The 27,926-nt window shown below is 40.8% G+C and overlaps 5 protein-coding genes across 6 annotated transcripts in view; 1 reads left to right on the top strand and 4 right to left on the bottom strand.

Annotated features, from left to right (window-relative positions):
* The first annotated feature begins 470 nt into the window (after window positions 1-470).
* On the top strand, window positions 471-8,013 carry LOC6036781 (GPI transamidase component PIG-S). The gene is given in 6 exon segments (XM_038258365.1): window positions 471-706; window positions 2,801-3,034; window positions 3,096-3,296; window positions 3,356-3,520; window positions 3,523-4,049; window positions 7,173-8,013. Coding segments are annotated over 6 exon segments (1,674 nt in total). The 5' UTR covers window positions 471-627; the 3' UTR covers window positions 7,641-8,013.
* Window positions 7,971-9,826, bottom strand: LOC119768046. Of its 2 annotated transcripts, none has more exons than XM_038258373.1 (5): window positions 9,630-9,826; window positions 9,491-9,568; window positions 8,654-8,734; window positions 8,429-8,589; window positions 7,971-8,352 (listed from the first exon to the last, which is right to left on the bottom strand). In XM_038258373.1, the coding sequence occupies exons 1-5, from the start codon at window positions 9,721-9,723 to the stop codon at window positions 8,245-8,247; spliced, it is 522 nt and encodes a 173-aa protein (XP_038114301.1). In that variant the 5' UTR covers window positions 9,724-9,826; the 3' UTR covers window positions 7,971-8,244. The 2 variants fall into 2 exon arrangements, with proteins under 2 accessions (XP_038114301.1, XP_038114309.1); XM_038258381.1 differs by having other exon boundaries at window positions 8,433-8,589.
* A 1,122-nt stretch (window positions 9,827-10,948) lies between these two features.
* LOC6036782 (myb-like protein Q) overlaps window positions 10,949-27,926 on the bottom strand; it is a 41,507-nt gene continuing 24,529 nt past the window's right edge. The window contains exons 3-6 of the mRNA XM_001846726.2: window positions 16,688-16,875; window positions 14,579-14,795; window positions 14,033-14,518; window positions 10,949-13,855 (exon numbers count right to left, since the gene is read on the bottom strand). Of these exons, the coding sequence (XP_001846778.2) occupies window positions 11,595-13,855; window positions 14,033-14,518; window positions 14,579-14,795; window positions 16,688-16,875 (3,152 nt within the window). The 3' untranslated portion in view covers window positions 10,949-11,594. The remainder of the gene's footprint in view (window positions 13,856-14,032; window positions 14,519-14,578; window positions 14,796-16,687; window positions 16,876-27,926) is intronic.
* On the bottom strand, window positions 20,601-21,418 carry LOC119771151. Its single transcript, XM_038266578.1, has 2 exons — window positions 21,313-21,418; window positions 20,601-21,252 (listed from the first exon to the last, which is right to left on the bottom strand). The coding sequence occupies exon 2, from the start codon at window positions 21,250-21,252 to the stop codon at window positions 20,701-20,703; it is 552 nt and encodes a 183-aa protein (XP_038122506.1). The 5' UTR covers window positions 21,313-21,418; the 3' UTR covers window positions 20,601-20,700.
* On the bottom strand, window positions 24,115-25,547 carry LOC6036784 (exopolyphosphatase PRUNE1). The gene is made up of 3 exons (XM_001846728.2): window positions 25,383-25,547; window positions 24,410-25,324; window positions 24,115-24,354 (listed from the first exon to the last, which is right to left on the bottom strand). The coding sequence occupies exons 1-3, from the start codon at window positions 25,425-25,427 to the stop codon at window positions 24,187-24,189; spliced, it is 1,128 nt and encodes a 375-aa protein (XP_001846780.2). The 5' UTR covers window positions 25,428-25,547; the 3' UTR covers window positions 24,115-24,186.

Below are 27,926 nucleotides of genomic sequence, written 5' to 3'. Positions count from 1 at the left end.
CACACGAACGTCGACGGTGTTGTCGTCGACGTAAACCGGGATTTTTATGCCGGGGTGTGTCTTGAACGCGTACTTGCAGTGGTTGTCCGATGCTATTTTGGTGGCGGCTGCTGGGTCCGCCATCTCGATGAGCACGCAATGGCGGATGTTGTGCAGCTGGATGCTTTTCAGGTCGGAGGAAGTTATTCCCAGACCTTTCTCGACAAACCGCTGCACGACCTCCAGCTTTGGGCGTTCCGGGAGAACGCTGAAGTCCACGACGAGAATGTTTTTGCGGACAGAACTCATGTTTCAGAGTCTGCCACAATACAAGCGAACAATAGCGAGAGCTCAGTAATGAAACACGTCTAGTGCAAACGAGATGTAATTGCGGCTTCCGTGAAATTGCGAAAAATCATTAGCCCTTATTATGAGTGTTCTCCCTTCAGAAATCATCGCCACATCGGGGGCTTCAAAAACTTCAACCCTGCTTCTTTGAAACTGTCATTCGTGTGCATCTTCTGAACGCGAAAAAAACACGCGAGTGTCTCTTCAAATTTGGGGAGCGGCTTTTTCCATCAATTTCCCGTGAAAATACTCTGTATTTTCCGGCAGTTTACCTTCCCGCTGGTTCAACGACCTACACCGATGGAGGAACCGGCAAAGGACCAACCGGCCGAGGCGTCGCCCGAGCAGAAGAATGGGAAATCTTCCGACTCGGATGAGGGTGAGTTTTTTTTTCGATTTGTTTTATTGTTGGCTTTTGGGTGGAATAAAAACGGTTTGTCGCAAAATTAACACTCTCGGAAGTTCGGTCCGTTTCGCGAGCGCGCGTGCACGTTAGCTTTTAAGACTGCAGTCACACAAAAATACCAACATTTTTGCCGGAAATCTTTCTTTTATTGCAAGTTGAGTTTGAAGCAATGTTTACACTGAGAGAAGTTCGTCCTGTAAAGTCTGCGAAAATGATGGGTGAGTGTGATGATTTTGGTTTGGTGGAAATTAACTGTTAATTTTTTTTTTGTTTTTTTCCTCTTTAGGGCTTAAACGACCTGCTGAGGGTGATCCGGTGCCGGCTCGTCCGGTTAAAGCGCTGCGGCTGGCCGCGAGCCCGTCAAACATCGCCATCAATGGGCGCTACCAGGAGGTCAAGTTTCGGAAGCAGTTTGCGGAAAAGTGGTGTCGGAAGGAGCCCATTCGGGGGGCTGGATACGAGCTGAAGAACGAACCGTTTCAGTTGGGGGTTTTGGAGAATTTTCTGCGGGAGGACGCGGACCAGGTGGAAGTGACGCGGGAGCTGGAGCGGGAGTTTAGCGAAATGGAGTGGCGCCGGAAGCAGATGGATTTGTACGAGTTTTACCAGACGATGGATTTATGCAGCGTGCGGAAGGAGTTCCTGGCGGGGTTTTATCGGAATCTGCGAGAGAAGGTCATGCCGTTGATGCAGCAGTTGACGGGGATTAAGTTGACGCACGTGTCGGCGTCTTGTTCGATGTACAACGCGGGAGATTATTTGCTGGTGCACGACGACCTGCTGACGGATCGCAGAATCGCGTTCGTGTACTACCTGAGTCCGTGGGAAGGTCATCGGGTGTGGACGGAAGCGCACGGTGGCGCGTTGGAACTGTTCCGAGCGGATGAGAACCTGCTGCCGGTTTTCCCCGTGAAAGATAAGGTCTACCCGCGTAACAATCAGCTGGTGTTTTTCAAAGTGAGCGAAAAGTCTTTCCACCAAGTCGGCGAAGTGACCACCTTCGAGTACCCCCGATTGACCATCAACGGATGGTTCCACGGTCCCATCGATCCGCACCACGTGCCACATTCTTCCATCATCATCGACACGCACTATTTCGGACCCGTTCCGGACGAGATCCAACTCTCCGAGTGGGTCAACAACGTCTACCTAATCGACGAAGTCAAGCTCAACATCCAGAAAAAGGTGGAAATGTTTTCCGAAGTCTCCCTCGAAGAGTTTCTCACGCCAGAAATCTTCACCGTCATGAGTAACACCCTCCGCAAAACCCCCGACGTCAACTGGACCATCAAAGGGCCCGCCCACCTGCGCAAGTACGAAGTCCTCGACTTTAGTTCGCTCAAACCCGGCCCCCTCCAGGACCTCTGCAAACTGTTCACCTGCGAAGCAATGTTCCGCCTGCTGCTCGAGTACACCGAACTCGACCTGTCCGGGCCCAAGGCCAAAACGCCCACCTGTGCCATCGAGTTGCAGCGCTGGCAAAAGAGCTGCTACACTGTCCTCGGCGATCCGTCCTCGTACTCGGACTGCGCGCTCGACCTGCTGTTCTTCCTGAACGCCCAGGACAACGTCGGCGTGGTGACGTACCTGGTGCCGGAAGGTGACCAGCGCCCGAGCAGCAACTCCGCGGGCGATGACGATGACGACGGGGATGAGGACGACCCGGTCCTGCTCACCGTTTATCCCAAGAACAACGTGCTGAACGTGGTTTACCGGGCCGAGGGAACCACCAAGTTTACCAAGTACGTGTCCCGGAATGTGTTTCTGGAGCAGGAACAGCTGCAGCTGAAGCAGCAGCAGGAGCAGCGTCGGGAGGAGGATGAGAAGAAGGAAGGCGACGACGACGACGACGACGACGACGAGCAGAAAGCGGGACATCCGTACACGTACATTTTGGCGTGTAGTTACAAGGAGTGAAAATAAATGGTTTCGCATCGGTTTTTCTTGCGCAAAAAGTTAAACTGGTTGTTTTTTTATCTTTTCCCGGTGTCCAGTACGAAATCCCGGTGGTTTTGAGAAACAAAAAGATATTAAGTCACACTTTACCCCTTCTTCCCACTTCTTCAGACACCATCCACATCTACGCGACGTTGGCCTTCATCGTGGTCATCATCGTGATCGGCGTGCCGATGTGGTGGAAGACGACCGAGGTGTACCGGGTGTCGCTGCCGTACGCCGAGATCGAATCCCTCGACGACACCCCCATCAAGGCCACCATCCGGATGGGGCTGTTTGTGGGGTCGTCCCGCGAGCGGCGCGACATTTTGGCCTTTGAGCTGCGCAAGAAGTTTGAGAATAATTGTGAGTGTTTGTTTGATCTTTTGATGTAGAGTCGATCTTAACCCCATCGTTGGTATTGCAGTTGTGTTCAACCTTGAGCTGGAGGACTTTACCCTGGAACCGGAGGTTGTGAAGGCCGCCAAGACTCCGGCAGCACTCGAAGCGGCAATTTTGAAGCGATACCCACTTGGGTTGGGTGAATTCGTTCTGATCGAGTGGCCCAAACTGGGCGAGGACGTTCTGGTGACCTCCGAGCGATCGGCGTTCATATCCGAGAGTGCAAGTGAGTTAATCGGCTTCGTCTAGGTCAAGTACAATCAACTGACTCTTATTTCGCTACAGCTTCCTTGAAAATCTACCAAGTCCTCTCGTCGTGGATCCTCCAAGAGTACAAACTGAAGGCGATCCTCGGCTCGAAGGACATGCAAACCACCAAAGGTCGCCAGCTGCGTCTCAACACGGCCCCGATGCAACCGCACTACGAAGTCCTGATCTCCGTCATCAACCCCGCCCGGACGTCCAACGAGTCCACTGGAACGCCCGCGCCGCCGCAGAAAACTACATCGTCCCCTTCCTCACCGAACTCTCCACGATCGCCAACTTCACCGTCAAGACCCAGTGGGCGTACCAGGTCGAGATCCAAAACTCCCCCCTCAAACAGGTCCAGGACGACACCAAACTCCGCCGCCACTACGCCATCGTGGAGGACGTCCTGCCGCACGTGATCACCTCCTTCGAGAAGAAGCTCGGCAACCAAATCTCCAACGATCCCGGAATCCACCTGGTCGTGTACGTCCCGCCCTGTGAGCTGGCTCCACTTCGAATCTACCGCAAGGACGGGACGCGCGCTTCCGCCGATAACGTGGAGGCGTTCACCTCGGCCAAGTGGGGTGGAATCGTGCTGGCCAACCCGAAGGACGAAACCATTCTGAACTGGTTGAACAGCTCGGAGCACTCGGAGGTGTACGTGAGCTCGCAGGACGTGATGCCGGCGATGTTGTACCAGCTGAGGAAGATCTTCGATCTGGAGAATAATGTGAGTAGCGAGCATCTTTAAAAATTCTATTAATTTACAATGACATAAAAAATAAAAAAATTCAGCAGAGTTGTAGAAAAATCGTAAATTTTAGATTCAATAATTCATAAAAAAAATTTAACAAATCCCAAAATATGAAAAAAAAAACTAAATTTTATATTTTTGTAATAATTGAAAATTCTGAAAACAATTCAAAAATTTTCAACCAATAAACTATTCTTAAAATTCTAAAAATTTTAATAAAAAGAAAAAAAATAATATTCAGAAATTTCTAAAAATCCTAAAAAACATGTTAAATTCTTTAATTTTTTTTATTACAAAAAAAATCTAAACAATTCATAATTTTAAAAAATCCAAAAATCGTAAAATTTCTAAAAAATTGAATTATTATAAAGAAATCCAAATTTAAAAAAAATCTCAATACTCTTTAAACTTTTTATTTTTTCAAATTAAATTCTTAAAATTTTATGATTCTAAAAATTTCAGAAATTCTTTAAATCTAAAAATTCCAAAATTTCTAAAAATCAGAATTTAAAAAAATGGTTTGAAATCTAAAAATTCTAAAAACTTTAAAAATTATTATTTTTAATTCTAAATTCAATTTCTGACATTCTTAAATAAAAACTAATTGAAGAAGTTCTTAAAATTCTGCAAATGCTAAAAATTTTAAAAACTCTTAAAAAAAATTCTAACCACGATTTTGAACCAAACTGCATCGATAACTCAAAAGCGATAAAAATGCATATGGGGCATTTATGCGATCAGGGCAGTAAACTATTCTTAAAGTTCAAAAAAATTTAAATTAAAAATTCAAAAAAATCTAAAACATCTATTTTTTATTTCTAAAAACTTTTTAAAATTCAAAAAAATAATCTAAAAATTTTAATCATTATAAAAAAAAAAAACAATTATATAAATTCTAAAAACCCTCTGAAAATTTTATTTTTTAATTCAAATTCCTAATATTTTATGAAATGCCTAAAATTCTAAAAATCTAAAAATTCCAAAAATTCTAAAAAAAATTAAAAATCAGTAATTTTTAAAAATCTGGTTTGTAATCTAAACATTTTGAAAAAAATGAAAAAATTCAAAATCTCCAAATTTCTAAAAATAAAAATTAATATAAAAAATTGAAATTTTATAAATTATAAACCTCTGAAACTTTTCTTTTTTTATTTAAATTCCTAAAATTTTATGAAATTACTCAAATTCTTAAAATTTTTGAAATAAAAAAAATCTAAAAATTCTAGCATTTCCAAAAATCAGAATTTTTTCTTAAATTGTGTTGTTTTATTTTTCTAATATTTATACTAAAAATATAAAAATTCTGAAATTTTTTTTTTATTTTCAAATTCTTAAAACTTTTGTATTACTAAAATTCCGATTTTTTTTTTAATTCTCAACATTCATGATTTCTAAAAATGCTAAAAACGAAAAAAAATAAGAAAAAATACTCATAGTTCTAAAAAAAGTATGAATTCAAAACAAAAAAGAAAAATTTATCAATTTCAAAAAAAAAATAAAAAATTAATCTAACCTATAAACTATCCTAAAAATTCTTCAAAAAATAATCAAGAAAAAAAATTCTACAGGTTCTAAAATTCTATTTTTTCCAAAAAAATTAAAAATGATAAATTATAAATTATTTTTCAAATTTTAATTTTTTATTTAACTTTTAAAAATTCTTAGTAATTTAAAAATCCTAAGAACTTCTAATTTATTTTTATTCTTAAATTTATTATTATTCGTTAAATTCCTAATATTCCAAAAATTATCAGAGTTTTAAAAATTCTTGGAATTCTTAAAATTCATAAAAAAATAAATTCTTAAATTTGCCTAAATTCAGATTTTTTTTTCAAAATTCTTTAAATTCGTTTAATTTTTATATCTTTTATATTCTAAAACATTTTAAAATTTTTAAAATTCTTAAAAGAATAATTCTTGGAATTCTTCAAATTCTTTAAATTCGTTAAATTCTTTAAATTCTTTAAATTCTTCAAATTCTTTAAATTGGGTACTAAAGCCCTATTTCAATTTTTATGTACAACGGTAAAAAACACGATTAAAAGCCATTTTTGATCACTTTTTTTCATTTTAATGCAATTTTTTTTTGACAAGACAACATTTTTTCGATGGATCAACTATGGTCCCCTTTGAACGAGCTGTCAAGTAGGAGCTTTTCTGTCAAGAAGGACCGCGAGGTTAATTTTTCAAAATTGATTTAAAAATCCATTTTAAATACTTTGTGGTCGTACAAAGGGTCATTGTACTCAGAAAAATAAGCTCTATCGCTGTAAACAATAATATCAGCAATCTAAGCTTCATTTTAGGACCCAATTCTTTGAATTCTTTAAATTCTATCTTTAAATTCTTTAAATTCTTTAAATTCATTAAATTCTTTAAATTCATTAAATTCATTAAATTCTTTAAATTCTTTAAATTCATTAAATTCTTTAAATTCTTTAAATTCTTTAAATTCTTTAAATTCTTTAAATTCTTTAAATTCTTTAAATTCTTTAAATTCTTTAAATTCTTTAAATTCTTTAAATTCTTTAAATTCTTTGAATTCTATAAATTCTTAAAATTCTTTAAATTCTTTAAATTTATCGAATTCTTAAAATTCTTTAAATTCTTTAAATTCTTTAAATTCTTAAAACTCTTAAAATTCTTAATGTTCTTAAAATTCTTAAAAATTTTCAAATGCTTAAAATTCTCAAAATTCTTAAAATTCTTAAAATTTTTAATATTCTTAAAATTTTTAAAATTCTTAAAATTCTTAAAATTCTTAAAATTCTCAAAAATTCTTTAAATTCTTAATTTTTTTTTAATTCTTTTAATTGTTAAAATTTAATATAATTCTAGAAATTTATAAAATTATTAAAAAGCTTAAAATTTTAAAATTTTTAGAATTTTAAACTTTTAAATTTTTAAAATTCTAAAAATTTAAAATTTGATAAATGCAAAAAAATTCAAATTCCAAAATTTAAAAAAAAATCTGTCTTTTTTATTTGGATTTAACAGTTTTTTAATTCCTAATTTCAGTTTTTTTAATCTTATTTAAAATTTCAAAATTCGAAAATCCAAGTCCACAAAATGTCTTAAACATCCCAACTCCTGTTCCAGATCCCCCTGCTGGACGCCAGCCTGTCCCCGCTCAACTCGATCGAACCCCGCGCCTGGGAGGTGGACAACTTTATCCGCGCCAACACGATCTACCGGATCCACTCGGCCACGCTGACGCTGCAGTCGCTGATCCAGCTGCTGGGCGACATCGAGTACATCGTGATCAACGACCAGGTAGGTGCGGCCATCAAGGACGCTTATGGGAGGATTACGGCTGCGAAGCGGTTGCTCGAGGAGAATCGCCTCGGGGAGGCCGCCGCCGAGGCGCGGGAGGCTTACGTTTCGGCGGAGAGGGCGTTCTTTGATCCGAGCATGTTGGCGCTGTTGTACTTTCCGAGCGAGCAAAAGTACGCCATTTACATTCCGTTGTTTTTGCCGATCATGATTCCGGTGGTGTTTTCGTTCAATACGATTTCGAAGTACTTGCGGAAGCGATTTGGAAAGGGCGGAAAGGACAAGACTGAGTAATTTTGGCTCTGCAACAGTATTGAAATCGCATTTCTGGAGCAACATTTGAAAAGGGCGCGTAAGCATTTTGACAGCTTGAACTATTTTGCAAATTCCGAAACAACAGGTAACTATTTAACAAAACTCGCTACGTTAGATGGTAGCTGAGAAGGCCTGCTATTGTTTAACACATCGAGTTTGGTGAAAAAGTTACCTGTTGGCTCGGAATTTGCAAAATAGTTCTAGATGTCAAAATGCTTATCCGCCCTTTTCTCGTGTTGCTCCAGATTTGACGAGAGTGTCGGAGCTGTCATCATTAGCCTACTATGATCATACCAAAATCCCTTAAGCTTTGAACTCCCTAATTTGAACAAGTTTTATTTACAGAACAGAACAATGTCTTAAATCCATATTGATGTTTTGTGTTTTGAAGAAGCCCTTCTTGTCAATCGCGCATTACGTTGGTGTTGGTGGTGTTGGCGATCGCGTAATGTTGTTGATGTTATTATTTTTGTTATTGTTTAGGCGGTGTGCTACGGAAAAACGCAAGTGACGATAACATTCTCTCTATCTCTGTCTCTCCTCCGCTTCCTCTGTCGATGCCAAGTCCTATCCAGTGGCGTGTTTAGTGTTTTCTCGGTCCGAGGGTTGTGGTGGTCGTGGTAGGTTCGGTCGTGCTTAGGCCGCCGGACGGTTGATTCCCGGGGGTCGGTAGTTGGTGTTGAACACCCGTCTAAATGAAAGAAACAAAACGAAAGGAACCTTTAGAATCGAAAGGTCTTGCTTCTTCGAAATGGGTGGATTATCACAGACACTCGGTTGGCCGCCGGAATGGCCCAGCTCAGGATGGCGCCCGGGCTTCGTTTGGTGGAGACGCGCGGAAAGTACATTCGGCCGGCTACATCCTTGCCCTGGAGCAACGGGTCGTCTAAGAGCAGCGCGTCCGGAGCGTCCTTGTTCAGCATCATGTCTGAAAGGGACGGGAGAATCGCTTTGAATGTTGTTTTGATGAGATTTGGGTCGATAATACGTACTTTTGTACCGGTTAACGGTTCGCTTTCCGTACCCGGTCATGCTCACATCGGAGAAGGAATCTAGCGGAGTTCGGTAGAAAACTGAAAAGGTGCAAACATTTTGTTTTTAAGTGAAAACAAGTTCCGGAGTGTTTGGTACGGTATGTCCACGCCTCCTTTCTCCCATGTAAATTCTGTAAAACGTGATCCGTTTAAAGAAGCTTCGAGTGCGAGTTTGTTTGTTTGCCCTAGTGTAATAGCTCCTTTATTGTTTGTGCTGACAACCTGTCATCCCAACAGACTGAAGGAACTATCAGACTATGGCAAACAAACAAACAAACTCGCAAGCAAACAAACCTTTTGTCGGTTTGGCAGGTTGCCTGCTCTGTTTGTTTGCCTGCATTTGTTTGCAGAAACGTCAGTTTGCTACATTTGGCTTTGTTTGCGAGTTAGGCAAACTTTCGCGGATAAAAATGCTGTAAGCGGTAACACTGTGTTGTTGAATTAGACAACATGGAAATGTTTCCAAAATCGTCAACATTTTTCTCGATTTCGCTGCAAATGTTTTCAAAATCGGTTGTTGTCGAATTCAACAACACAGTGTAACCGGATTTGCTTACAGGATTTCTATCCATGTTCAAACACAAAAAAGTACGAACAAAACAAAAAGTTTGCCATAATCTAATAGCTCCTTGACATTTACTAAAATTTGGCCCGACATTAAGCCAACAACGGATAAATAATCGAGCTGGCTTGTTTGAAAGTGACAGCTGTTTGTTTACACTCTACACGCTTAAGCAAAGTTATTTTTTTTTTTGTAAACTTCTTTAGTTTTTAATTAAATTTAGATTCACATACCTAGTTTTGGCTCATCGAAATCTTCCGCACTGAGCATTGCCGCGTAGTCATCTTCGTCGTTTTTTACTCGAAGCATATCTGCGAATGTAATTAGCACAAATTTCACAAAAAAATAGTTTCACTTTTACTAAAACCGCACCTTTGTAAATATTTATCCCATCGGGAGCTCCCAGCACTAGCACCACTAGCTGGAGCAGTCCGGCCCCAATCCAAAAGTACTTCCCAGCAGCCATTTCCGGCGGCTCAACAATCCAAAAAATGATTCCCTAATCCAGACGCGGAAACCTTGACGCTTCACCCAAACTGCTGCACTGCACTGACCTGTGATTCTGCCGGGAGGATTCCTTTTAAATAGGGGAAGACCCGTTACGTATTGTCCTCCTCGGCGGCATTGTCTATCCGCCGATGGGCGCCCACAACAAGCCGTTGCGCGCGTGTGACCTCGTGAATCTTCTGCAACTGACAGTGAGTCTTATTGCATTTCCTTTTTTTTCAAGTGTAGCATATTTCTCTGCGTCACAAACAGTCGTTGTTATTTTGTAGTTAGTTGGGGGTGGGAGAAGCTGAGAAATTAAGGGCAAATTTAGAATTACGTATGAAATTTCAATTAAATCTTGTTTATTTAAAACGTAGTCCTACGTTATTGTTGAATATTTTTGTTTAATTTTGTTTTAAATGTTAATTTTTTCCTCAAATGTTTACAACTTTTAAAAAACGCACAACTTTAGTTATAAACAAACAAATTATATATTCAAAATTTCAAAATCATCCTAAAGTTTGACAGATGAAATGGCGTAGGACTGCGTTATAAAACATTTTGACTTGCATGTCATTAATATTGTCCAAATATTTTAATTGAACATAAAGATGTTGACACAAAGTAAAAAAAAATAATTTACCCCAAGTTCTTCCCCGGAGACAAATGTCATGACGTCCTTGTTTGCTCCTTGACAGCAAAGATGTCGCAACTGTCGTTTGTCACCAACAGCCCGGGAGCATGTTGACAGCTCCCATACAAACTGAGCGTACCTCTTTTTGTGGGCCCAGTGGGCCTAAGATGGCGGCCCTTGGTATTATCTAGCCAAAATTTGGAAAATGGCGTATAGTTTAAATAAATATAGTTTTTGCCTTGTTTCGGTTTAAAACGACAAAATAAGCAGTTTGAAATCATTTTTGTAAAAACTTGCTTAGAGATACGCCTCGTCCAAATATTAGTCTAGAAAAGTTTAAAGGAGAGTGCCACGAAAGCCGTCACGAAAAAAAAGTTTCCCATGCAAATTTTGAGTTGCGTAATTAATGGGCGGATCCGACGAGGCCCACTGGCCATCTGTCGGTGAATACGCGCAACTCACGAAAACTGTCATCTTAGGGTCCGGCTGGTCACCAATGACATTTACCAGCCACGTTGACGTCACGACCTCGCAAGGACTTTGTTCGGAAACAATGAAAGCCAGCCTGCTTTGATAAACGTTTGTTTTCTTTATTACTTCCTCTTATGTCATACATTTCGCTTTCAATAAAACATATTTACAACTGATTTAGACAGATAGAAACAAAAGAAGATTTCACTTTCCTTACATCGTTTTAACCTCAACATCTCGCCTTGAAAGAGTGTGTGTGTGTTTTTATAGTTTACACTAAAGGAATGATGATTTCTCTAAACAAAATAATTTAATCTAACACTTTTTTAAATCGAAATAAATGATTCACGACGGATGACACCGTCCTGGAGATGAAAATAGGGTTACACTCGAGAATACTGGCTTTGTTATATCGATGTCGCAAAACAGTTCCAAAAAAACCAACAACATTTTTGACCGCGTCGTTAGTTTACAGTGACAATCACAATAATGGCAGTAGTTTTGGTTCGCGCATCTTCGCTCTCTCTCTCTCTCTCTCTCTCACGCCCAACTTCTCCTCCTCCGACGTTCGGATTCTTAAGGAAAATCGCGCTCGCTCCGCTAGGTGAATTAATTTAAATTAATTTAAAATCTATACACAACTGGCAGCCGCCCCACAACATGGCGTCCCGTTTTGACAGCTGGCGCGCTTGCACCAACTGTCAAACGTTTGAGGTTATGCCCGCCTGCTAAGCGCTACCGACTTAGTTTTTCTTGTTCTTCTTGTGCGCCGACGTCCGGCCAAAGTCCTCGATGACGTCGTACTCGGGCACGTCCGGGCTGCCGGTGTCGTAGTACGCGTAGTCGTACTCCTCCTTGTCGTCGGCGGGTCTCTTGGTGCTGGTGGCGTTCGGCGGGATCGTTGGGGCCTTGGAGAAGGGTCGGGGGTTTACCCGCTGGTTGGCGTCCTTGGACTGGTGGTGGGCCTTTTTCGTGGGTGCCGGTGCCGTTGGCTTCACCGAGGACGACGACAGGAACTCGTTGATCTTGGCGGCGGCTTGCCGTGCGCGCTCGAGGATCAGATCGTTACCGCTGGCGGCGATGTTCTGCGAGTGGGCCGTCCGGAAGATCTCGTCTTCGTCGCTGGAGGATAGCGATTGGGACACCGGGGTGGACTGCTGGAAGAAGTTGTTCCGCGAGGAGGTAAGTGGATCTTGGGAGTTCTGCTTGCGTTCCTGGTTGAACTTGGCCTTGACGCGGTTCCGGTAGAAGTCCTTCTCGTACAGTTCCGGATGGTACTGGCCGTCGTCTTCGTCGATGTCTTGCGGACGCTGGGTAGTGGTGGTGGTCGTAGTCGTGGTTGGTCGCGTTGGCTGTTGCTGAGGCTGCTGGAAGAAGTTGTTGGGCTGGGGTTGCTTGCGCACTACCGGAGCTTGGGTCGTCGTAGTGGTCGTGGTGATGCTTACTGGAGGTACCGTTGGTACGTAGACCGTGCTCTTGACTGGCGCTGGGGGGACGATCTTGTCCTGCTTTTCGGGCTTCTGGATCACGAACTGCAGCAGAGCCTTCTTGCTGAGCGCGTTCGGTTTGAAGGTCGTCGGATTGTACTGATCTTTGGGGACCAGCGTGGAGAACTTCTTGATGGTCGAGGGGGTGTAGTTGTCACTGGCGCTTCGCGAGATCGTTTGGTAGCGCTGCTCGTTGTTGGACGCTGGTCGCTGAGTGCTGGTGGTGGTCGTGGTGATCGAGACGGAGGCCGCAGTTGAGCGAGGGTCGAACGGGTTCACGTTGAACGATGGCGGATGTTGACGGAGAGGTTGCTGGGGCTGCTGCTGCTGGCGATAGCTGAGTGGATTGTACGTGGACGGTTTGAAGTCGAAGACGGCGGCAGCTGGCGTCGGAGCGACTGTAGTGGTGCTGGTAGTCGTGCTTGTGCGACTTCCCTGGTACTCGTTGTAGTTGAACTGGTTGAGCCGAGCGGGGTCAATGTTGAAGGAGCGAGATTGGGCGCGGTTTCGCTGGGATTCCTGAGGCGTCGTGATGGGTTCGTTGCGTTCGGTGGCTTTGTTCTCGAATCCGGTGTTGTAGAACTGAGGAGCCTGCGTTACTCGGTTGAAGTTCTGCGCTGGAGCTTGAGTTGACGGGTTGCGGTTTATGATCTGCGCTGGAACAGGGGTTGATGGATTCCGGCTGAAGAATTGGTAGTTGATGTTCGGCGGCGGCGTTGTACTCGGATTGGGCGCAAAGAACTGGTTGTTGAAGTCGGTAAAGTGTTGATTGGCTGCCGTAGGTGTACTGGGTGGTTGGTAGCGTTGCTGGTTCAGCGGAACATTCGTCGTCGTTTGGAACTGCTGGAAGTTCTGCGGCCGTGGCGTCGTGTTGACCTGTTGTTGCTGCTGCTGGAAACGCTGCGCGGCAGGAGTCGTGGTTTGGTACTGCTGGGCAATAGATCTAGCGGGTGTCGTGTTAGTTTGCTGTTGCTGGAAGAAAGCGTTCGAGCTTCGACTAGTTGCCGCATTTTGCGTTGGGCGCTGACCACGAGAAAATGGCGCCGGCGTTGATGCCGGTTGCTGATTTTGTTGTTGTTGTTGGCCAAAGTTGATTTTGTTGTCGGTCTGTGGTTGCAGCACCGTAGTAGGCTGTTGCCGGAAATTGTTGTTGTTGTTGTTATTGTTGTGATGGTTGGCGGAGCCCCGGCTAAAGTTCTGGATCTTGGGCACGTCAAAGAAGTCTTCCGGAGTGGTTGCCTGGAGACGCGTTTGCTGACGGGCCGGCGTTGGCTTGGCTTCGCTACGGACAATGTTCAGGTTGTGGGCACGCACGCTACCGCGTCCGCGGTTGCGACCCCGGGTCTGGGTAGAGCGGGTGGCGTTGGTGTTGCTGGGTGTTGCCGGACGAGCGGTGGTTGTTGGGGAAGTGGTGCTGGCGGCCGGACGTCGCACAAAGTCGTCGTCGAAATCTTCCTTGCCGTTGTTGCGGTTGTTGAAGAAGTGGGAGCTGTGAGAACCTCGGAAGATTTCGTCGTCTGTGAGGAAATGGAAGATTAATGAAAGCATAAAATCTTTAAACAGTGTCTGTGGTTAAGCTGAAACGAGGTTGGTCGATGAGGCATAAACTGTTAAACGAGTATAGAACAAAATGGCGTCTTTCGGTCAATAAGGAATGAAAAAAGCAGTCAGACCATCGGTTCTAGGATAGTTACTACTGTTGTCGCTGGTGCGCTGCGTGGGTTGATGGTTGCTGGGGAAGCTGGTCGGTGTCGTTGACCGGAGTTCCTCGGCCTGACGTGATCGATCTGCAGGTGTTGCGGTGGCGGCAGCGGCCGTCAGTTGCCGGTACTGTTGCTGCTGGATCTGCTGTTGCTGGTTGTACGCCAGCTGTTGTTGCTTGTGCTGCTGGTGCTTCTGTTGGATCTGCTTCTGGTACTGCAGGTTACTGGCCTTGTTGAAGTAGTTTTCCGTGGTGCTGTAGAAGGGTGCCGCGGTAGTGCTGGTTGTTGTCGTGGTCGTCGTAGTCGTGACCGGAGACTGCCGGTGATGATGGTGTTGTTGCTGGTGGTGCTGCTGAAGCTGCTGTTGCTGCTGGGGCCGTTGCACCGGAGGAATCTGGTTCGGATTCGAATGTACAGGGGGCTGCTGCGGCTTCGAGCTCTGGTTCACGATGAACTGTTTGCTACGTCTAGCGTCACCTGCGAAAACAAACCCAACTTCAGAACATCTAAAACGACCTCGTTTTGAAGAACACCCACTAGTCTCAGCCCGCTGCAGGTGGAAGGTCGCTTCCTCCTCCTCGGCGAACGGCGCCCGCTTGCTCTCGAAGCCGGACCCCAGCCGGTACAGGTCAAAGTTGTCGCTGCCGTAGTACAGCGTGGCGGCTTCACAGTCGACATCGCCCCAATCGGCACAGATTTGGGCTTCCTGGTCGAAAGCCGTACCATTGGGGCAAAGGAATCTGAAGTCTTGCACCTGTCATGCGACGCCGTGCCGGTTTGCGCAAGGCCACGTGCGTTTTTTTATTTTTTTATTTTCAAACAATTGATCGCAGCAGGCGTGCGGACGCGACGAGAGGTGTCGTTGGGAGAAAAGAGAAGAAAAAGAGATTAATTCGTGAGAAAATTTAAATTGCCTTCGACTTGGTTGTTTTGGGGAGGTCCGTCGCGGAGTCTGGCGTTGGCGTCTTGGAGGGTAGTGTCGGAGGTGCCGCGAGCAGTGCGATTTCTGGGAGTGTGCTGCAGATGTTGGTGGCGGTGGCGGTGTTGTGTTGTTGATGTTGGTTAAGGTCTCTCCGGTCGACGGCGGATCTGGTGGTCTAGTTACCTACAGAGAGACTGGTTGAAAACAATGGTCGTGATTATAAAATGAGGTGTGAAATCAGCCGGGCGCGCGCGCGCCTCTTGGGTCTTTGGGCCTTTGCTGGTGGTGATGCTGGGAATGTTCCGAGAGTTGGAACCGTTGTGGAAGGGTTCTGCAACTTTGCGCAACGAGCGCTGCAATTAAGTGGTGGACTCTCTTGAGGGGGAGGTTTTTATGATCTATGCAGCGCGCGTGAAGAACGCAGTAGGCTGGTTCTCGGCAAAAGGTGGTTGGCCTTCTCAAGGCTAGAAAGCTGATGATGGTTGAGAGATGGTACAGGTCAGGGGTTCGCAAGTCGATATTAAAAAAATATATATATATATATTCAAAACCCAAAAACGATTATTGCTTGACTATTAATAATATATATGAAGATTTTCAAAAAAGCGAAAATTTTACCACTTTCTGGGCAATTTTCACCGTTTTTTTGTAAGACTGTTTAGCATGCCAAACTGATTCAAAAAACGCTGTCAGCTAAACCGGTTTATGTTGATTTACTTTGGTTCAGAAATTGGTAAAATTATTTTAATTACAAAGCATTTAAAGTGATAATGTTTTTTGAAAAGGTTTGAATTCTTTATCTTGATTTTGTTTCAAATGTTTCCAATTCGTCAAATGCGTAATTTTAATAAATTTTCATTATTTTTCCAGCACTACTGCTACAACTAAAAATATACCTTAAATTTCGCAACGGATTTTGTAGCACTTTCCAATCAATTTTTTTTTGTTTTTGTATTGTTACTAATGTGGCACCCCTGACTGCACAATTATACAAAATTATCTTTGCACCAAGGGTTGGTAGCATTAACCAGTAGCGAATTGTAATTTATGCAAATTTAGCATACTTGTATCTCGTTGTCTCAGACACTAATTACGCAATCGTGACTAATTGATCAAGCGTTAAATGAGTTGTTCGCCAGCAGGTGTGTGAGGGCAAATTGGTTCCCAAAAGTAATCCCATGATTGCTACTAGTACTGTCACATAAGTAGGTGACTTGTCCATTTTCAGTCCCAATGTCGTAGGTACAACTGCGCAAGAGGACTTGATCTGAAAAGGTCTTGAAGTGGCTGATGACCACGGTTGATCATCTCACTAAAAGGTCAACCGAATCTCTTGGGAAAAACTCGGAGTTGTGTCGAATCATCGTCGTCGTCGTCTTCGATCGTCGTTGGTGGAATTCCATTGCCGGGGTTTCTGCTGCTCACGGTGATGTCTCTTGGGAGTTTGACGACGATCCGAACGAGAGTCGATCATCGCTGTGGTCGGTACCTAATGAGACCCTAGCCATCAGAGGGGAAGCGAGGTCAACCCATTGGCGTTCAAATGACAATCGATGATGTAAAAGCTGATTAATGGCGCTCGATCGGTAATCGTTCATCGCTTGTTGTAATGGGAAACCTACTCTGCCGCAGCGGTGTGTGTTCAAGTAATCAAGCTTGATGTCTGAATTAGTTGCGAGTGGTGTTTTGATGGTTGATTTCCGAGCTGGGAGCATGGGACTTACGCCTATTCCGGACACTTTGACGCACACGTGGAACATCTGGCACTGGGTCTCCGAGTCGGCGTAGTACCCGCCGAGGATCTTGTCCCGGCAGCTGAAGCTCGTCTTGGGCATGTTGTCCAGGCTGTAGCGGGGCCCGGGCGGAAACTGGCCGCCCGTGCCCGTGATGGCGGTCAGTGTTAGCGTTAGCGCTGGAAGAGGAGAGAGGGGAAAATTTGCACTTCATTATTTTGTATGACACATTTTCTAAATCAATTAATTATTTTTTAGCAATTCCGTCGTGAAACTTCTTACTTTTCCTGTTATTCTTGAACGACGATATAGCCTACTTTTCTGTACCAAAAATAACAGAATCGAATAGCAACACTTTTCAAAATAAATGCTGAAAAGTTCTACTTTTCAGCACTCAAATGGATGCTTAAAAGTTGAACTTTTCAGCACTTGTTTCGAAAAGTAACACTTTTCAACATTTTTTTTTGATTTAAACGATTTATTGACAAAATACATGAAGATTTGACATAAAATTTCACTCAGTGTGTGTTTTTTGGAATTGCAAAAAATGTTGTTTGGAACTCGTTGCAAAACATGTTTTTTTCAGCACTCTTCGTATTTATCCAACTCGGTGAACCTCGTTGGATAAATGTACGACTAGTGCTGAAAAATCCTCTTTGCAACATGTTGCATAAACTACTATTTTGATGTTTTGGGAATGACATATGGAAAATATCAAACTAATATAAATTTAACCCTCTACAACCCAACACTAGAGATCCTAAATAGGGAGACTGGTCGAAGTGAATTTGACGTACCCAAACAGACACGAGTTTGACGTATCCAAACGAGCATGTGCCTTTACGCCCAGCAAAACTTATCAGTGTTGCCAAGCTCAAAACTTACGTTGCCAGATCGATTTAGCCAGCTTAGACCAGTCTCCCTATTTAGGGTCTCTACCCAACACCCCTCCTAGAAAGGCATCAATTAAAAAAGTCCAAAATCAATTTATTAATCAATTCTGAATTCTGAAAATTTTGAAAAAATATAAATGAATTTATGAAAAAATTTCTGGAGTTTTTTTTTTAAAGGTCCAATAAGGCCGATGCAAATATTTAAAAAAGTTTTTGTCCCTCGGCCCTGGCCGGGGCAAAAAAATAAAAAATATAAAAATTAAAATAACAAGCCATAGTCTTCACATTTAAATGAAAAAAGTGTTTTAAAATGCATTTTACACTAGTTCAGTTGTTTTGCAATCATTAGTTTTCAAAAAATCTAAGATCTGACAAAAACAAAAATTGTATCGAAAAAAAAGATTTTGCATCGAAAATTTTCAAAAAATCTTAAGATTTTTTAATAAACCCAAACATGCTAAAAATGATTTTAAACGCAGAAGAATGTATTTTAATTTGATTTCAGCTGGCTGCACTTGAATTTTCATTGAAATTTTGAAGTTTATTGTAAAAATATTTTTTTGCCCCCTGATTTTTCGGGCCAATTTTGAAGGGGGGGGGGGGGTGTGACAGAAACTTTTAAAAATATTTGTACCAGCCTAAACCAAATTTCCACTTTTAGCTTTTTGGGTGTTTCTGAAACCGGCTTGAGCCAGGGGTATTAAAAACATGCAAAAAGCAAAAACTAAAAATTTAGTTTATTGGACCTATTCAAAAAAAAAACCACATTTCATCCCCTTAAGTTTGTCGGTTAAGCATTTTAACAGTTTGAACTGTTTGGCTAATTATTTAACTTCAGGAAACTTTTTTTCACAAAACTCGAAGTGTAAAACAATATTTTAACTGGGCGCTCGATGGCCACTTAGAAAGCAGACAAACGTCAAAAACCCAAAACAAACCGAAATGACCGAGGGGTTAATGGATGCAAAAATAATGTTCAATAAATAAAAAAAAAACATTTTTCAAACTTTTATTTAATTCCAAGTCACAATTAAAATAATATGAAAAGTAAGCACTGTAAATAAATTTGACTAAATTTTATTTTTATATTTCATCAAAAAATACTATGCATCGGTGGTCCCCTCGTTATTTTTCGTTCAGCCCAGTTAGCGAGCAGCATCCCAGTCACGAAATATTCTAGCAGAGCTGGTTCTGTCAGAATCCTGCTAGAACGGTGGAACATTTCTGCTAGAATGCTCTAAGAATATCCAGCTTTCTAAGAATTCTGCTAGAATCCTGCTAGAACGTCGTGACTGGGATACGGTGACTGGGCTACATTCTCAGCCCAATTGGGTTCTTAAATGAAGCTTAGATTGCTGATATTATTGTTTACAGTGATAAAGCTTATTTTTCTGAGTACAATGACCCTTTGTACGACCACAAAGAGTTTAAATGGATTTTTAAATCAATTTTGAAAAATTAACCTCACGGTCCTTCTTGACAGACAAGCTCCTACTTGACAGCACGTTCCAAGGGGACCATAGTTGATCCATCGAAAAAATGTTGTCTTGTCAAAAAAAAATTTCATTAAAATGAAAAAAAAAAAGTGATCAGAAATGGTTTTTAATCGTGTTTTTTAACGTTGTACATAAAAAATGACATAGGACTTTAGTACCCAATTTCGCAACAACTACTGTAGTTACTCATTGTCTTGGAATTTGCACAATAGTTGCTGCTGTCAATCGCCCTTTTCAAATGTTGCTCCAGAAATTACCGTTATTTATAAAACGTTGTATGTTATAAAATATTTCCAAAAAATGTTAAATTTATAAAATAATTAATATGTTGTTGTTTATTGAAACATGGTGACTCACCGAAATGTGGTCATTCGTCACCTATATGTCATGAGGTCTCCTAAAACCTACTCACGACAGAAGCCACCCCAGTAGCAGCTGTACACTGTTTAGCTCAACTAAAAAAAAGGCACATGAAAACAAACTTGACGACCTAAAGTGAAAATAATTAGCCCGAACATCTTCATCGTGGAGGACGCGCGCGGCCTCCCAGCCTCGCAAGTTGGTTTGTTTTTCTTCGCAAGCCCGGGCCCGGGTCATCTAGTAACCTTCGGCCGCGTTCAAAACTCTAAAACTCACCACCACCCCCCCCTAGTGTGAAAGGTCAGGTCAAAGTGGGCACCACTCGAACGCGTGCCGGGCTACTTTGCGAAATTTGCTCTAATGAGTGATTATTTTTAAATGAGAATCAATTGTTTGTTTGTTTTTCGTTTCGATTGGTTTGTATTGGAAAATGAGATCAATCAGCGGCAACAAGTGGGTGAACGTTTGGAAATCCATAAATTTGGACGCATGTTTTATAGAGCACCCATTCATCTAATGTCAATTAATGGTTTTTTTGTTGGCAAATGACAGCTTTTTTCATTAGGGTGATGGGACATTCGTTTTGGGGCTTCGGACCGGTTATGCTCCAATAATTTTTGCAATCAAAAGCAGACGCGTGGAAAATGCCATCTGTGTGACATAACGCGACATTGGCGACCGTCCACGTGAGTTTGTCACGTTGTTGGAAAGGCCTGCACTAGCTTGGAGTGTTTTCCACATTTATTTCTCCGAAAAAAGGAGTTAATTGGATTTTAGGTTAATATTTGAATTATTTCGATAGACTTTCAATGTAGAAATTCAATTCCATTTCCCTGTTAGAAAATAAATAGATATGGCAATAACGCTCTAATTTTTTATGCAGATAATAAGATTAGAAAATTTACTACACAGCAAAAAAAAGTTGAATTTTGAAATGTTGAAAATTTGGTAGGTTGAATATTACCTCTTTTTTGAGTAATATTACCTAAAAAATGTTAATCTGATGAATATTCACCAGAAACTGATGAAAATTCATAATTTTCTGATGTATACGCACTTTTTTGATACAAAATCTCTTACCATAACCTGAAGAATATTGCCATCATTTTTTCTGTGTGATTCTATTTCACTGAATGAAGTTAAATTTAAAACTGATGGTTTTCATTATTTACATTTTTATTAATAAAATCACTCTTCACTTGTCAATAACTTAAATTACACCAAAATTAAGACAATATCTTAAACGCAAAAAAATCTAAACGTCCAAAAAGTGCTGCATAATTTCCGGCACGTCGGAAATCGCAATCTCCACCCCTGGAATATCCGCCGACTCGATCAGCTCTCTGACACAGGCGCTCAGCGTTTCCTCCGGGATGTTTCCCTTGCCTTTCCTGTTTGTTTCCAAAAAGGCCAGCTCCGGGTGCCGCCCGAGAAACAACTTGGTCCAATCCGGCCCCGGCTTATTGTCCGCAAACCGGGGCACCGTTTTGCCCACCTCCGTGAGGTAACTTTTCACCACGAAGCGCAGATCGTGTTCGTTGACCGCCAGTCCCGAATCTCGCATCACGACCAGACAGTCCACAAACAGCTGTTCCTCCTCGTCGGTAAACGCACGCCGTCCACCGACCTTTTCACCGGTTTTCCCCTGAAGTCGGTTGGTGATTGTGGTTCGCGGGATGCCATACATCTCCGACGCCTTCCGGTGGGTCATCCCGTTCTGGATTGCCTTCAGACATTTCTGCAGTGCCGCTTCGCCGTACTTTTGATAGCCTCGGGCATTTTCCGCCCGTTTGTACGTTCGTGGCATCTAAAACATTGAAAATTAAGTTATATCGATGCAAATTTCACTCAATTTTACCCAACTTACCTTCCCCTTGAGAAGTTGTTGTTATTCTCGAATAGTTCTGTCAAACCTACGGCAGGGTTTGTTTTGCTTCTCAGCAGTTGTCTGTGTTCGTGCGCGTGCCTGGCTTGCTGCGAGTGTTTGTGAGGCTTGCTCTTTGCAGTTTATTATGAGCCAAAGTCACCCCTGACCATGCTGGATTTAGTCGCATCGTTGGCGTTAACTCGTAGAGGGTGACTTTGACTCGAAAGATTGGAGTGATTTTGATTGAAATTGAAATATTTTTTAATGATATAAGGCAAACCCAAGTTTTAGTTAATTTTTTTGTCTCCCCTGCAAAATTTTTGAGAAAAAAAAAACTTTGAAATTGATGTTAAAAAAATCATTTTACGTCTTTATTGAATGGTCCCAAGTATTTTTTTAAACTAAAATGCCTTTAAAGCTTTCAGAAACTTAAAAATATCAAAAATTCTCGAGTGTTTCCCAAATCAGGCTTTTTAAATTTATTATTCAATTACGTAGTATAAAATTTTTGGTCTTGTTAAAATGTTAGTCTTGATTCCAAAATTTCAAATTTTTTTTTTTCGAAAAATCATAAAATTTTTACAATTGTTTCATTTTTCAACATTGAAAATTGGACCATTAGTTGCTGAGATATTGGCATTAGAAAATGTGGGAATGTTTGAATGAGACTTAAAAAACTTAATCTTTCTTGTTTCTTTTTCTTATATTTTCTATATTCCTTTATTTCAGCAACCAGGAGGCCAATCTTCATTGTCTCTTAGCCAATTTTGATGGAACTTTAAAAATATATATATATATATATATTTGGATCTCATGGACAATCATGGACAAAGTTAAAATTAAGCTTCAAGTGGCGATATCTTGGAATCGGTGTATTTACCAAAAAATCAGTACTGTACTTTTCGATTGCAAATTTGATTTCACATTAAAAACTGAAGCCAAAAAAATGTTTGATTAAAATTTCACATACTTTTCTATGGCTCAAAATTTGCGGTGTGAAAAATAAAATAACATAGATTTTGGGAAATTGTTTTTTTTTTTTAAATAAAAAAATGGTCCAATAAACCAAATTTTCGGTTTTTGCTTTTTCGGTGTTTTTAATACTCCTGACTAAAGGCGGTTTCAAAAACACCCATAAAGCAAAAATAAACTGGAAATTTGATGTATTGGACCTTTTCAAAAAAAACTCTAGAAATATTTCTTTTTCTGAAAAATTCTCACAAATACCTACAACTTTCCCGAAGACACTAAGTCGATCAGACAATCACTTCAAAAGTTACAGATTTTCGAATATTTATGTGACATTTTTGTATGGATAGCTGTCAAAATTGTATGGGTGAACCAATGAAACAAAATTGCTTCTTTGGTCATAACGAAAGAATTGTGGGGTTTGTTTGGACCAAATCAAAAAATATAAAATCCATTTCCGGTTTAGGTGGAGAATTGCTCATTTTGTTTTTAAAATGTTCTCCATTTATGTCTTTTTTTTCTGAATGCTGATCGTAAAAATTTCTTATCTTTAAAAAAATAAATTAAAATTTCGAATTATTTTTTAATTTGTTTATGTTTTTCTGGTTTGTGCTTTTTTATTTTAGAAATGAACTTATTTTTCAAACCATCGTATTATTTTACAATCTTACCTGACAAAAAAGCAGAGAAAATTAAAAAAGGTTTTTTTTTTGTATCACGGGCAAAAATGTTGAAGATAGTACTAATTCGATTAAAGATTAGTATAAAATGTGATGTATGCTATTTTATAGGTTATTTCATCTTTTATAAAGTTTCGTGTATTTCGTTATTTTCCAGAGTAAAAAATCACATAGCCATATTATAAACGCACAAAAAAAAAACTGTTCAAGATATCATAATTTTCAATTCAAGAATTCGTGATTATTTGTACTCTAGAGTTTCGTCATACTTTTCATGATTTTATGAATCTAAATTTCTGAAATAAATACTATCATTCATTCATGCAATCATCATTTTATAAATAAGTAAACAAGGCGCGACTCCGATTATCAGTTTCCAATCTCAAATTTAAATCTTCTAAGAGGTTTTAAATCAAGAGAGAAACTCAGAAGCTGCTTAAAAGCAGCAAAACTAGAGACAATGTCTCGGGAGCGTGATTCTTGAATAATGCTAAAATTTGCATGAAACATGACGACGACGACAGCAGCCTCTGGAGAGTTCTTCCGCGATGATGATGATGCTACCTCACCGTTTCGAAAAAAAGGCATACTTCTAGCGTGATCTTCTTCTTTTCCCTCCCCCCGACTAAGCTCAGTTCAACCAAGGAATAGGTTACATTTTGACATTCAACTGTCGTGGAGCGCGAGAATCCTTCCGCGTCCTCCTCCAGCCACGATTTACGACAATGTTCGTCGATCCCGCAGCACTAACGTAGCACTATACCAGCACTGCTGGAAATAGCTTCATCGTGCTCGGAGGGTGCATCTTCTTCGCTTTTTTTTCTTTCTTTCAAGCCGAACTGGCATTAAATACCTGTTCGGAGTTGCTTCTGCGGGGCGCGATCGATCGATCGTGACTCCAAACTTTGATGCCGCGAGTGGGTTTTGTTTGCCTGCTTGTCATAACGCCTCGAAAAAAAAGGAAAAACAGACAACAACACGGCAAATGGCATTACCGGTTGGCGGTTCTTGTTGTTTAAGGGAAGGAATGGCGCATTCCTTCAAAGTGCATAATAATAATGAAATTTGTGCACAACAATGAAGAACCGGAGAAGAATTGTTGAGAGGACGTTGCGGGACATGATTTAGGAAGACTTAGATCAAAACACCCATGAAGAAATCAAATTTCAGAACAAATTAATTTATTCAATGCTTGGTTCCATATAACAGACAATGCACCTTTATTTTAATCACTGCTGCCAAACCCTTCCACAACACTGGTCACCAAAGGCAAAAGATGCTTTCGAGTAACTCTTACGTTGCACTGTTGGAAAAATGATCCCTCCATCATAACGTGATCGTGTTTCTTGAACGCAAAATCCGGTGAAACGCTTGAGGTTAATTTGTTCAAAATCTGTAATTTAAAATTGTTTTAATTATTTTCTAAAATGTCTTTTTTAGAGATTTACCTCTTGATGTAACTTTTCGTTGTTAATATTTATAATTCCCAAATCCCTCTGCACGCTGCCATCCGTCACTTTCATACCCATCAGTACGATAACATTTGAGTTGGTTTTATCAGCAAACTTCCGCAAGTTCTCCCCAACTCCATCAAGTTTGATATACTCCTGAACCAAGATCGGATAACCCGGAATGGCAACCGTAATTCTATTCTTCGAAACTATCTTCAAATCTTTCGACAATATCTGCAGCGAATCGAGGCTGGAAACATCACTCCTTTTCGCAACCAGTTCATCAAACAGTTGCTTTCGATACGCTCTAGACTCCGCCACCCCCAGACTACGCTCAATCAGTGCCGCCATTTCATGGTCCAGCGGTCGTGCTCGGTCAGCTTCTGCGGAAAAGTTCACCGTGTCCAGCACGATGGCCCCGTACAAAAGTCTCAGAACTTCTGCATTCCCTCCAGTAACGTCCTTACAAAGATCAACCTGTTCCATCAATTTGGTCACCAGAGTGGCACAAGAACCGACTTGCTCAATAAACTTGTAAGTCCCACCCTCGAGGCCAGAGTTCCCATCAAAGGGTCGATGGTCCACAACGGCTACGACGTTCCATCGAAACCTGGACACGTGATGGTCAACCAGAACGAACTTGGTCTCACTTTGTCCCTCGGGAAGCTCAACTTCATCCCGGCACACCAAATCGGCCAAATCAACATGATTGGAGCGCAGAAAGTGAACGACTTCCGTCTTCAGCGGGAGCTCTTCGCGGGTCACGTTGAGGACTGGCAGCACTGGGTTGTTACATGTCGTGAGGGACTTTATAATTCCAGGGTTTTTCGCTAGATTGAAGGCCAAACAAAGGCAGCACACGGCGGAGTCCAAATCACAACTTTCGTTGCCGAGGACGATTAATTTTGGCAGCTGAAAAAGGTTAAAATAGTAATATTTTTTTCAATCTTCTAAAATGTAGTAAACTTACTTTATTCCCAAGTATTGTCCTGCATTGTTTGAGAAATTGATTCATTTTGGTGAAATTCACAGCCTAAACCGGTCAATAAATACATAAACTCAATAAAAGACAAGTCGAACGAAATAAACAGCAAAGTAACCCGGCGAAAACTGACTGACGTCCCGAGTTGAAGAGAGCTACACGCTGATTTGGTTCTTTGGTCTCAGTGAAATGAGTTTATCGCTTGGAAGCGCGATTGTTAAGCTAAGAACAAGATTGTCCGTTCGACGCAGTGGTGAACGCAAAACGCTGTGCCAGTTCGATTTTTCCATCAACTGTCAGTCGAACAATCTGCAGGGGTTGCTTTGTTCAATGGTCGATGACTGGCAGGCTATGATGACAGGCGCAAAAATTTGCGTTTGCGTTCAGGCCTGACGGACAATCTTGTTCTTACCTTTACTGCTCGATACGTAGACCGAGACGCAGATGGAATGATTCAGTTTAAATGATGCATAATTAATTTATCCATTCAAATACAGTCGACTCTCTGGTTGTCAATATCCAAGGGACCGTCGAGGAAGAGAATCATCAGTTTACAGAACGATGCAAAATGAAGACTCGATTGAAAATATGTTTTTCTTGGTACCCAGCTATGGGAGAGAATCATGGCAACGTCCATCAAACAAAAACAAACTAATGTCAAACACCCTTCAAAGCTTCGTTTCGCAAAAAAATGTCTATGTAAGCCATGAGATAGTGACAATATTGACAACCGGAAGAGATTTTTAAAGCAAACAGAATCCAAGGGACCGTCGAGGAAGAGATCCTTCAAGCAAGAGAAAATATCGAGGAATAAAGTCAAACGTAGTATGCAGTTTGAAGGGACTGAAGAATTCATCGATAGATGGAGCAATATTGATATCGAGAAGATCGACAGCCAGAGAGTCGACTGTATTCATACAATTTTGGTAGCTGTCCATACAAAAATGCTACCGCAGTGTTCAAAAATTAAATACAGTTAAATTAAATGCAACAGTTTAAAATAGAGCAATTCTCTAAGAAATCGGTCTTTTTTCTTCAATTTTAATTTTTGTATTTATTAATCCGGCTGAAACTTTTTTGGAGCCTTCGGTATGCCCAAAGAAGCCATTTTGCATCATTAGTTTGTCCATATAATTTTCCATACAAATTTGGCAGCTGTCCATACAAAAATGATGTATGAAAATTCAAAAAACTGTATCTTTTGAAGGAATTTTTTGATCGATTTGGTGTCTTCGGCAAAATTGTACGTATGGATTCGGACTACACTGGAAAAAAATGGTACACGGTAAAAAAAAATTGGTGATTTTTTTATTTAACTTTTTATCATTAAAACTTGATTTGCATTAAAACACTATTTTTATTTTTTTTTATTTTTTGATATGTTTTAGAGGACATAAAAAGCCAACTTTTCAGAAATTTCCAGGTTGTGCAAAAAATCATTGACCGAGTTATGAATTTTTTAATCAATACTAATTTTTTCAAAAAATCGAAATTTTGGTCGCAAAAAGTTTTCAACTTCATTTTTTGATGTAAAATCAAATTTGCAATCAAAAAGTACTCTAGTAAAATTTTGATAAAGTGCACCGTTTTCAAGTTATAGCCATTTTTATGTAACTATTTTCAAAATAGTCGCAGTTTTTCATTTTTTTAAATTAGTGCACATGTTTGCTCACTTTTGAAAAAAAATATTATTGAAAAGCTGAGAAAATTCTCTATATTTTGCTTTATCGGACTTTGTTGATACGACCTTTAGTTGCTGAGATATTGCAATGCAATGCACAGTGGGCGAAATGGAACCCAAAATCGGACTTAATTGAACGCGGCTGGTTCCCTTAATTGAACGCGGCTGGTCCCTGGTAAATCCGGGGAATCGATTGGTGATGGTTTCATCCACCGCACGAAACGGCAAAGGGTCCACCCAATTCATTTTTAAAAAAATTTTCTTGAAAATCGGTCTGTATTTAGAGCGGAGGCTTTATGCGGCCTTCCAAAATGCACTTAACTTTTGTGAAAATGTCCCAGGAATCCAGTAAAAATAACCACTTGCACCGCAAAAATCATCTAGGGTCCATTTAACCCCAATTCCGCTATAAATGCATTTTTGGCCGTTTTCAAATGTTAGGTCAGATTTAAAAAATCTGAAAATATTTTTATCGTAAAGATCAGACAATTTTACATAAGAATAAAGATTTGCACTTGATAGTTTGACACATTTATGTTGATAAAAATAAAATGTATGTGAAAGGCAGTTTATTCTGCGTTTGGGAAAATTGGCCCAAAAGTGATTCTTCAATCATTTTATTTAGTTTAATTTCTATATCAACATAAATGTGTCAAACTTTCAAGTGCAAATCGTCATTCTTATGTAAAATTGTCTGATCTCTGCGATAAAATATTTTCAGATTTTTAAAATCTGACCTAACATTTGAAAACGGCCAAAAATGCTTTTATAGCGGAATCGGGGTTAAATGGACCCTAGATGATTTTTGCGGAGCAAGTGGTTATTTTTACTGGATTCCTGGAACATTTTCA

The sequence above is a fragment of the Culex quinquefasciatus genome, chromosome 1, assembly GCF_015732765.1.
Source record: "Culex quinquefasciatus strain JHB chromosome 1, VPISU_Cqui_1.0_pri_paternal, whole genome shotgun sequence".
In the NCBI taxonomy this organism is placed as follows: domain Eukaryota; kingdom Metazoa; phylum Arthropoda; class Insecta; order Diptera; family Culicidae; genus Culex; species Culex quinquefasciatus.
Note: the sequence above shows the minus strand (reverse complement) of the source record. Positions and strands in the feature narration are given on the sequence as shown.

Excerpts from the sequence above, each read along its gene's own strand:
- LOC119768046 (XM_038258373.1), bottom strand. The coding sequence starts at position 9,723 with ATGGCTGCTGGGAAGTACTTTTGGATTGGGGCCGGACTGCTCCAGCTA. Across the intron at positions 8,735-9,490 it reads TTTCGATGAGCCAAAACTAG|TTTTCTACCGAACTCCGCTA; the intron begins GTATGTGAATCT and ends GCACCTTTTCAG. Across the intron at positions 8,353-8,428 it reads CGGCGGCCAACCGAGTGTCT|ACGGGTGTTCAACACCAACT; the intron begins GTGATAATCCAC and ends TCTTTCATTTAG.
- LOC119771151 (XM_038266578.1), bottom strand. The coding sequence starts at position 21,252 with ATGCCACGAACGTACAAACGGGCGGAAAATGCCCGAGGCTATCAAAAG.
- LOC6036784 (XM_001846728.2), bottom strand. The coding sequence starts at position 25,427 with ATGAATCAATTTCTCAAACAATGCAGGACAATACTTGGGAATAAA. Across the intron at positions 25,325-25,382 it reads GGACAATACTTGGGAATAAA|CTGCCAAAATTAATCGTCCT; the intron begins GTAAGTTTACTA and ends AACCTTTTTCAG. Across the intron at positions 24,355-24,409 it reads ACGAAAAGTTACATCAAGAG|ATTTTGAACAAATTAACCTC; the intron begins GTAAATCTCTAA and ends TTTAAATTACAG.